Here is a 10,361-nt window from a genome sequence, read left to right on the forward strand (position 1 = left end):
TTTTTTTTTTTTTTTTTTTTTTTTTTTTTTTTTTTTTTTTAGTGTAGACACTGACTTTTCATTCTCCCCTTGCTGCTGCATGTCCCTGTGTGATCGGGGTTTTGTGGTGGCAGTAGAAGCTCCCTTATCACCTTTTGTGTAGAGGAGCCTCTGGGGAGAAAGCAACGCCCTGAAAATGCTTCCTGGTACAATTTCAGGTTTAAGAAGCTCGCTCCCATTTGGCTTTTCCTGTGGATGGCTGGACTGCTCCAAGAACATTCCTTCAGTTATAGCCATTTTGTCATTTTTCCTTTTGGGAAATACTTTATGTATACCTTTATTATGGGTTTTGATGATGGAGCTGGGAGGCCCCAAGTTTTGGGATTGGAGCCACAGTTTCTTCTCTTCCTTGTATCTTCCCCAGCGTCTTACTCAGCAGCTCCTGCTATGCTGTGACACCCTAGAATGTATCATTTCGAAATGTCACAGCTGCCACTAGGTCATATGGGAACGTGGAGCTGGCTGGGGGAGAGGTGCAGGTCAGTGGTAGTTTTTTGTTCCTGCATTGGATCTTTGAAGAAAATGTAAAAGCGGCACTCTTATTTTCAATCCAAATATTCATATATTGTGTTTTCCAAAAAAATAATGAGGGATTGAAATTGTGGTTTAAGAGGCTGTGCTTTTCAAGTGTAGGTCCTGTGGCCTTAGTAGCAAGAGGTAAGCCTCCTGGCAGGATGAGGGGGCTTGGCGGGTGTGTTAAATATTGGTGGGGTGTGGGTCAGCTTCCCCTTTGGGCTTGGCTCTCTCAACCTCCATACTATGAAATAGTCCTTTGACTTAAATTCAGTGTAGCAGGTCACCTTTAAAACTGGGGCCTTTGTAAACTGCTTCAATAACCCTTTATGACTCTTAATTGGGGTAGCCAAGCAGTGGGTAATTTTGATATACCATATGTCCTGTAGCACAACGGGGCAAGATGATGGAGATTTCCAGGAGTCCTCTACTGGAAATCTTATCTTACCAAGTCAAGCCCCTGCCCATGGCGTTATTTCTTACATATTTTTTTTTCTTATATAAGTACTTCTTAGCAAGAAAGAAAATAGGTTTAATAATGTTTACATTTTGATCATTGTTTCTTGCATGTGTTGTGAGAGGAAACGCTTATAGTTTTGTTTTGAAAATGAAATTCCTGTGGAAAGGTCATTACAATGCCAGCCCCTGTCATTTCTAGCCCTCTTATCCCCAAGCTCATCTGCAGTGTGTCAGGTCTGGCTTCTCTAACCAAAAAAGGCAAAGAATGTGTAAGCCCTGCTCCCTTCAGCAGATTGTCTGGGTGCTCCGTGATGGGTGGAGTTCATGGTGTCAGCTGGATCCACAGGAAGCAGGGAAATGTTATAGACACATTTTCTCCTGCAAGTTTAGAGAGTCTGTGCAGCAAGATTCCGAAGCTTTGCCAGGAGCATAAATCCTAGGCTTTATCTCAGAACTACACACTGGGCCTTACCCTCTACATTGTAAACATTTCTTGACAGTCAAATAAACTCAGGCAGTTTCTCGAAGGTTCCTGCCACCTCCTCCACCTCCCCTTCTTGAGGATCCAGACACAGGTTTGCTGCAGCAAGTCAGATATCATTCTTCCCTATTCAGGGCCCCCCACCACCCCACGGCTCTTCTGGGCTGGAGCAGGGTTGCCGCAGTAGATACTTGCCGCTGAATGGAAGGCCCACCTCAGTCCCCCACCTCTCAGTATAAATAATGCATGCACTGGAGAGGAATAGCAACCAGACTGCTTGGGCTTGCCTTGTCTTCTCTTGCATAAGATTGGTCGTGGAGGAAAGGCACCCTCTGAAACTGAGAGTACTGGAGAGAGCCTTGTGCGCTGTGGTTGAGAAGAGTGCGCTGGTGGGGAGAGGAGACTGATGGGCAAGAACGCTACAGTAGGATCATCCTGCAGCTGTAAATGGCACAGGACTGGAGCTCTTGAATTGCAGTTCTAGGCAAGGAGCGTGGGTGTTGGATGAAAGGCTTAGTCCTGTGTTACATACAAGAATAAAGTATCTGAAACAAGAAGCATGTGACCACCTGGGCACATCATTTTTCTACCTGAGTGGTATTTAGTGTACTAAAGAGATTAAGGGATGCAGCACACTTAAGACGAGGTGAAGAGTCTGAGTGGGTTTCATCACGTTGGAGTTGGTTTTTGTGGGATGTGGAAAAGAGGCCCGGATTTCTTCTGAGAGCAGGAGTAGCTGAGGAGCCCTCTGGCAGCAGAGCTCGTGAACTGCACTTGTGTGAGAAGGCAAGCTGGTAAGTTGGGACACGAGATTCTTGGATTTTCCTGAGACCTTTCTCCTTCATCTCTCCAGACCCAAAGAGAATAACCTGAAAAGGCAGCTAGTGAGGATCTACAAGACCCAACTGAGAAAGCTTAAGAACCGGAGAATTCAGAGGCAGGTGAAGGCTGGAGTTGCATTTGGGGGGGGTTTGTTTGGAATCACTCCTTTGGCTCACTGCAGTCGCCGCCTCCTGGACTCAAGCAATCTTCCCACCTTGGCCTCCTGAGTAGCTGGAACTTATTGGCGTGTGCCACCACGCTTGGCTAATTTAGCATTTTTTGTAGAGATGGGATTTTGCCATGTTACCCAGACAGGTCTTGGACTCCTGGGCACAAGTGATCCACCTGCCTCAGCCTCCCAAAGTGTTGGGATTACAGGCATGAACCACCTTGTCTAGCCCGGAGTCACTGTTAATTTCTTTTGTTGGTCCATGGCAAGGTTTGCAGATGACTTTGTTTGGAAAGCCTGAATCTGTTTTTAAAAGCAGGGGTAGGGAGTGGGAAATCACAGTGTTACTACTTGAGTCTGTTTAGTGGACTATAAAAATTACTATAGCCTTAGTTTAACCTAATGAGAGCTTGCCGTGAATTCTGGCCTGCTTGCCTCTCTTCAGGATATTAATCTGGGTCACTTGACTGTCCCAGTTAAACAGGTACATGTTTTAACAGTTTTAAAGGCAATTGCTACCTGTATTTGGTTATTCCGAGTATATACCCAGTTGTCCTTGCCAATACATTTAAACCTCTTAGCCTACAGATCTTTTCTTTTTACCAGCCTCAGTGTTTTGTGTTTTTTATTTTTTTGTGGAGACAGGGTCTCACTGTGTTTCCCAGGCTGGTCTCGAACTCCTGGCCTCAAGCAGTCCTTCTGCCTCAGCCTCTAAAAGCACTGGGATTAAAGGCATGAGCCGCCGTGCCCAGGCCAGCCTTAATGTTTATTAATCCTTTTCAGTGACAGCCTCACTCTCACTCTTGCTTTTCTCCAGTGAGTCCTTCCTCCTACGCCTGCTCTTACCATAGGCGTCCCTGCGGGAAGAGCCACCCAGTGGCATGTAGAGCTCTGGGCAGGATCCGTCCACTTCCAGAGTGGCCTGAAGACTGGAACACATTTCTTTTTAGTTAAATGAGTTTCTTCGGTAATGTCCGGAATATAATATCAGCCTAAGCATGAAGGAATCCCCTGTACCCAACCCTATACCCCCTTCCAAACAGAAAAGTGTTTTTTGGATTTTTTTTTTTTTTTTTTTTTTTTGAGACGGAGTCTCGCTCTGCCGCCCAGGCTGGAGTGCAGTGGCCGGATCTCAGCTCACTGCAAGCTCCGCCTCCCGGGTTTACGCCATTCTCCTGCCTCAGCCTGCCGAGTAGCTGGGACTACAGGCGCCCACCACCGCACCCGGCTAATTTTTTGTATTTTTTAGTAGAGACGGGGTTTCACTGTGTTAGCCAGGATGGTCTTGATCTCCTGACCTTGTGATCCGCCCGCCTCGGCCTCCCAAAGTGCTGGGATTACAGGCTTGAGCCACCGCGCCCGGCCGGGTTGTTTTGTTTTTTGTTTTTTTTTTGACACGGAGTCTCACTGTTGCCCAGGCTGGAGTGCAGTGGTGCAATCTCAGCTCACTGCAACCTCTGCCTCCCAGGTTCAAGCAATTTCTCCTGCCTCAGCCTCCTGAGTAGCTGGGATTAACAGGCACCTGCCACCCCACCCAGCTAACTTTTGTAGTTTTTAGTAGAGACGGAGTTTCGCCATATTGGCCAGGCTGGTCTTGAACTCCTGACCTCAGGGGATCTTGCCCGCATCGGCCTCCCAAAGTGTTGGGATTACAGGTGTGAGCCACCGCGTCTGGCCACAACTGGGATTTTTAAGAAATTCCCTAGGAGATAGTTAGTTGAACTTAAGGTGGTGTCTAATTAGATCAAAGTGCCTTCCATTTTAGCTTCAGTGAACTTGCCAGGTTGGTCTGATGATAACTCAAGAGTAAGGAGTCTTGGATTCTGATCTCAGCTCAGCTTCTAGAGACTCGGTGGTTTTCAAACTGTTCTTGAGGGACTCCTTCAACTGAAGGGCTCCCTAGTTGCCGAGAGTGGTTGGCTCTGAGTCGAGGTGGCTTTGATTTGTCAGCTTTGGTCAGAGAATTCAGGTGGGGGCAGGAAGTCCCTGTTGTGTAGTTGTTTTGCCGTTTTACCCTTTTTGTACCTTCAATTCAGGAGAAGTTTATTAGATGAATCCATGTCCAGAAATAGAGAATTAGTCACCTTCATCCTATATATTAATTTCCCTTGAAGTATGAACAGCCAAAGAAGAAAAGTACTTGTGGGAGAAAGGGGGTTCAGATCCTCAAATCTGAAAATAGTTTTCAACTTCAAGAGCTTGAGAAGTGACTGTTAATCGAAGCCTGAGTCTCAGGAGTTACTTCATGTGGCATGCTTATACCTGATGTTATGTTTTAGATACGGCTCATTCACTTGGCACATGTGCTGGGTGCCTACTGTTTGCTGGACACTGCAGAGCCTGGTGGATGCTGGGGGAAGCAGATGGGTCTCGTCCTGGCCTCCAGGAGCTTACTAGTTAAATGTGGGAGTCATTGCTAATCATTTACATAAGTCATTGTTTAGTTTTAGTTGTAGTAAGTTTACAAAGGAAAGAAATGGGCTGCTAGGAGAGCTCACTCTCTACCCTTTTCTGTTCCTTTGTGGACTGCCTGAGGAGCTCTCATTGTGGACGGGAGACCGATTGCCTGCAGTAATGGGGAGAGGATATGCCTGCTTCCCTCCTCTCACTCCTTGCTTGGACTTTTATCTTTACAACTTGAACTAAGTATTCTTCATTTGACCTTTTTCCTGCCTCATTATTCTTCCGAGACATTCTTTAGCTTCTACTTTCTGCCTCTTCAGGTGTGCATCAGGGATCTGATATCAAGGAATTTAGAAGCTGAAAAGAAGTGTTATGGTTCAGTTCCCTCACTTTCAGATATGGAAAAAGGGAACACATCCACGGTCACACAGCAGGTTAGAGGTAGAACCAGGCCTAAGTCTAGGTCTCTGCCTCTCAGCCCAGTGCTTCTTGTTACATTCCTGCAGGAAGACTTTCTAAGTCAGCAAGGGCCCAGCCTCAGGGACCTATTTACCCTTGCAGACACACCAAGAGGACAAAAAATAAGCCCAAGGGGGCCAACAGCCCCAGACTTCACATGGCCTAGGGTTGTTTTCTGTATATCTTGGCAGATATATCAAGAGTACCTTTTTCTGGGAGCTGAGGAAAGCAAAAAAAAAAAAATGCCCCATTCCTATCATTAGGAGATTCATATTCTAGGGAAACATAGAAGTCTCACATGTATGGAGAGAGCATAGCGCAGCTTGCTAGGGGCTCAGGCACACACCGTGTGTGAGGGGGAGCTCTGGAGCAGGAGGAGATGGGGAGTCGTTTCCTGGATGCAGAGCAAGGATTTTCCTAGAGAGGTGGAGTCCAGATAGTCCGAGGGGCAGAGGAGTGGAGGCCAGGCTTTCCTAGGGCTGGGAGAAGAGAGAGACCCCCTCTAGGCTCGCAGGGAATCCTGAAAAGTCGTAGCAGATACAAAGAGGGTTAGGAGGTTGTGAGAAACACCTTGGCAGGGGCTGATTTTGCAAGACCTTGAGCTCTGCTCTGACAGACTAGATCATGGAGCTAGTGGGTGCCGTGCCTCACTTTCTCAAGGGAGTGGTGTCATGAAAGCTGGGCTTTCGGGAGAGAAGTCTGATGGCATTTTAGGAGCCCTAGGGGTCAGGAGGCCTCACCAGGGATTACTGCAGTGACTCAGTCATGGAATGAGGAGGCCCTGGTCACAGGGAGTAGCAGTGGGGTATTTTGAGCTTCTGTAGTGTTTGTTTGCAAAACATGATAAATTTAGGTTAATCTCCAACCTTTGACATAGAAAGTATAACTTCACTGTGTTTTTTCTAGCCGTGTCTAGGTGGAGTCCACAAAGAAATTGTGACGCTCAGGTGTCTGTATTTTATTGTATAAGGCATTTTGAAACTTGAGAATGGACAAAAAGAGAATGCAGATACCAAGTGTCACTTCTTTTTACTTCCAAATCTCAACCCTAAGTTGAATACCATTTAATTCACTGTTGCCAATATCGTACTCTACATTCCTTTTTTGATAGAAAGTTTTGCCTTTTCAGCATTTGAAGCCCTAGCTTTGTGATACAGCTGAACAGGGTGGGCAGGCTGGTTGGGACAAGGAAGAACACGAGGATGAGAGTAACTGCCCCGGCTCCAGCAGCACCCAGGCCCTCGGCACGCACAGACTTAACGGTATTGTCTTCTCTTTATCTCCTTAGGAATACAAACAGAAGCTTGCGCGAGTAACCCAGGTCCGCAAGGAACTGAAATCCCATATTCAGAGCTTGCCAGACCTCTCACTGCTGCCCAACGTCACAGGGGGCTTAGCCCCCCTGCCCTCTGCTGGGGACCTGTTTTCAACTGACTAGGATGGGTGTCATTTCCCAGATTTCTGTTTGTACCAGCAGAAAGAAGAGGTCAAGTCATGGTTGGAAATAACCTTCTAGCCCCTGGTTCTATCCCTTCTTCCGCCCAGCCCCCCAGCCTCAAGAAAGAACCTCAGACTCTGATTCTCCTCTTCAGCCTCTCATCTTGAGCACAGTTCAGAACAGTGGCGACTGGAATCTGGTTTATATTCATATTTGCAAAGACTACAGACTTTTTCTCCCACTTCACATTTTCATGCGCCCCTGTTGGTTTTCCATTCTTAACTCTCTCCTTATACCTAAGAAGTTATGAAGATCATGTGTACTTCTGGAAGCTTTCAAAAGAATCTTGTCCCTCATGACAGCATTTTGTCATGAAAGCAGCTTCTCCTTTCTGAGCTGGGCTTGTTCAGGTTCGGTGTGGGCTTCTACTAAGGCACTTGTCCTGGAGATGTTGGCTCTCCCAGCTACATCTGCCCCAAAAGGTTGGAGGCATAGCTGTCGTAGCATTGCCATAAAGAGTTTGCCAAATCTCTGATCCTCCCTTTCCATTACTTCTGCTAGTGATGCACAAAGATTAGGTGCATTTATTTTGTAAACAGATTGGAGAATCTAGCAATAAGATTCAAAGCTAATCTGGAGCATAAAGGCACAGTTCAGAGACAGAGTAACAGGGAACACAAGCATGAATTAAAAGTAATTTATTTGCTTCAAGTTCCTAGATACAACTGTCCTACACTGCACTGCTCCACTGTCGGAGCACCTTCTGAAAAACAGGATGCCTTGATCCCTGGTGGGTGCGAAGGCAGTTGTTAGGGGTGGCAGACATTGGTGGGCTCCAAAAGATGAAGGCCCCACACACAGGTGTGCTGCATTTGGGCTCTGTGTGGGTGTTACTTGGACCCTTTCTTCTGGGAGTAGGGTACACACTAACGTTCAATCCACTGTCTGGGTGCATGTCCACAGTATGGTGACTGAACTCGAGCATCACTGTAAATAGGACACTGAGCAGGTCTGTCTGTCAGGTCACACCACTGCACAGGTCCTTGTCCCCACACGATGGGGAGTACTTGCATCACATGTTATTGAATAGCTCGTCTTGGGCAGGGGAAGCGGGGAGTTGGGGATATTAATTGGGGGTTTTAATTCTATTATCATGTCAGCTGACATTATGACTATATAATGTAGTTAGAGACGATTTTTATCTTGCTTATAGTAAAGGTTCAGTCTGCCAATTGTAAATCATTCAATTTGGCAGGCTTATTTTTGACATTGGAAAGGGCAGAAAGCGATTTGCCCCAGTAGTGTAATAGGAGTTATAGACCAGAGGCTGAAACCCAAACTATATAAAAAGGAATTCCGTGGTGGGGGGGCGGGGGGGGCTTTGTAATCTCCATTAATTTGTGTTGCTATCTCCAGGATCACCAAAAATTACATGTAATTTTACATGTTAAACACATTGAAACATAATCTGTGTTTATAAAGCGTAACGGGCTTCCCTTCCAGAAGCTCTCATGCTTGTCATGAAGTGAGAACAATGAAAAGTCGTAGCAGATACTCAGTTTAACTCTGTGTAGAACCTAGTAGTGTTTGAGCTGTTATTCCAATTTGAATTCAGACTGTGTATTGTTTGCTTATTGACACTGCCGTTCTGTCACTGTTAAATTAATGAGTCTATAAGGTTTTTCTTCCAGAGGCCATAGGTGACATCACTAAAATTGCAAGATCAATTGTAATCTTTGCTGCTGCTGCACTCCCCAACCTCTCCCCTGCCCCCTGTGGTGTGCTGCTTTCTAGATGAGCGTGTTTTGGAGCAGGCCCATCTTGGACACTCTATGCTTTCACCAAGGAAGTGAGATCTGACCAGCCACAATCCAGCCGAAAGAAGATCATCGATACTTGTTCTGATCAGCTAGATGAAAATGTAACAGAATGGATTTAGCCCACTGCTCTGTTTTATCCAACTGAGTCTCTGACCAGCAATTGGTGCATAATTATTACAGCAAAAGTAAGAAATGAAACTAGCAATTATGTAAATGAATGTGTTGGCCTCTTAATACCTGTTACTAGTGAACTTCCTGTGAGGAAGTTAGTTTTTTGTTTTGATGAAATGCTTTTGTTTTTTAAATCTTAATTCTGCTGTCCACATCCTCCCAAAGTGTGCTTACTTCATTTGTTTAATTTAAATGAACCTTCCTCCTTGTATGTATGAGGTGACTTGGTGGGTGGGGTGGGTGGTTTTTGTTTTTGTGTTTTTTCTTTCTTAGGGCATCTGTAGGCCTCAAAGGACCTTTCCTTTAGGTCATATTCCTCAGAAAGTCTTCAATCTTCCCTTGTTTTTGTTTGTTTGTTTTTCTTAAAGAATATTTTCAAAGCTTAAATTTGTATATTAATTTAGGACTATTTAGAAGTATAGGCTGTCATTGGCGGCAGCAGTATATTCTGAAATGTCTCATAGATATATATTTTTGAATAAAGATGGTGTTGTTGAACAACATTGTGTGATTTTTTTTTTAACCTACCCTGTTACTGAAAACAGTGCCTTTCTTTGTAAGCAGTGTGTGATTAGTAATCACCAATAGAGAATGTGCTGTCTGCACAGAATATTGTCCCTTGGGAGTTTTTGTGTCTGTTAGTGGCACATAAATACTCAGCACTTACATACTATTTTCTGGTTCTTTCCAGGGGCTTAATTAGCTTTAATTAGGCAATCCACACAGTACCCATGAGAGGTGTCGCCATAGTTTTACCCTCATTGTACAGAAGTGGGAACTGGTGGGGAGAGGTTCAATGACTCTTCCCCCGTACTTCACAGCCAATCTCTGACAGATTAAAACTTGGAAGTTCTTTGATTTTCACGCCTTTGTTCACACCAGTAGGCCTCCTGAGAGCGATTTGATTTTGGCAGTGCAGGGAAAGCCACTCTGAACAGTAAAAAGACGAAAAATGAGATAATTGCGAACCCAAGTGGTGTGTCTCCTAAAAACAGTCATAGCTCTCCTTTGTCCTTTTCACTGGTACATGGAGTGAAAGCATATTGACTGTGTATTGCTGGTTAAAGCTCTCAAAATAACAAAAAATGGTTTGAATTAGGTCCTTTTGAAGCAAGCGATATGTTTGGAAGGATCATAAACCTGTCCACTGGGTAATGGCAGCATCTGCCAGAAGAAATGGATTTATCTGTTTGTCTTATGGTGCAAAAACTTTTGTAGTAGGTGTCGTTCAAGACTACAACCCAAATAAGTCCAGTATTAGGAAAATTGAGACTGCATTACCCAAGTTCTGTCTTAAAATATGAAAGTTGGATGTTACATGTGAACCTCAAGAGACAAGATCTCCTTCTGTGTCCCCAGGTTTCATGGCCTAATTTCTTCACTTCTGGCTATAAATAGTAAGTCCATGATTCTTCTGGTTTAATTAGCACTTCAGGCTACAAAATGACTTTGAGGTCCTCAGAGCTGAAGACAGAGCTACCCGAGAGTCCATGAATCTGTCAAAATGCTTATCCTTTGTGATTAGAGCCATTAACTCTGTGACCTTCCTGGGCAAGGTATTTTCCTCTCAGTTTTCTTTTCTTTTCT

At 45.0% G+C, this 10,361-nt stretch overlaps 1 protein-coding gene across 2 annotated transcripts in view; it reads left to right on the plus strand.

The window, feature by feature from the left end:
• The window catches only part of RPRD1B (regulation of nuclear pre-mRNA domain containing 1B), a 65,613-nt gene extending 56,338 nt beyond the window's left edge, over positions 1–9,275 (plus strand). For both annotated transcript variants that reach the window (XM_023227892.1, XM_023227893.1), the window contains one exon: positions 6,634–9,275. In XM_023227892.1, coding sequence (XP_023083660.1) covers positions 6,634–6,783 — 150 coding nt within the window. In that variant the 3' untranslated portion in view covers positions 6,784–9,275. The remainder of the gene's footprint in view (positions 1–6,633) is intronic.
• Positions 9,276–10,361: the final 1,086 nt, after the last annotated feature.

The sequence above is a fragment of the Piliocolobus tephrosceles genome, chromosome 20, assembly GCF_002776525.5.
Source record: "Piliocolobus tephrosceles isolate RC106 chromosome 20, ASM277652v3, whole genome shotgun sequence".
Classification (NCBI taxonomy): Eukaryota; Metazoa; Chordata; class Mammalia; order Primates; family Cercopithecidae; genus Piliocolobus; species Piliocolobus tephrosceles.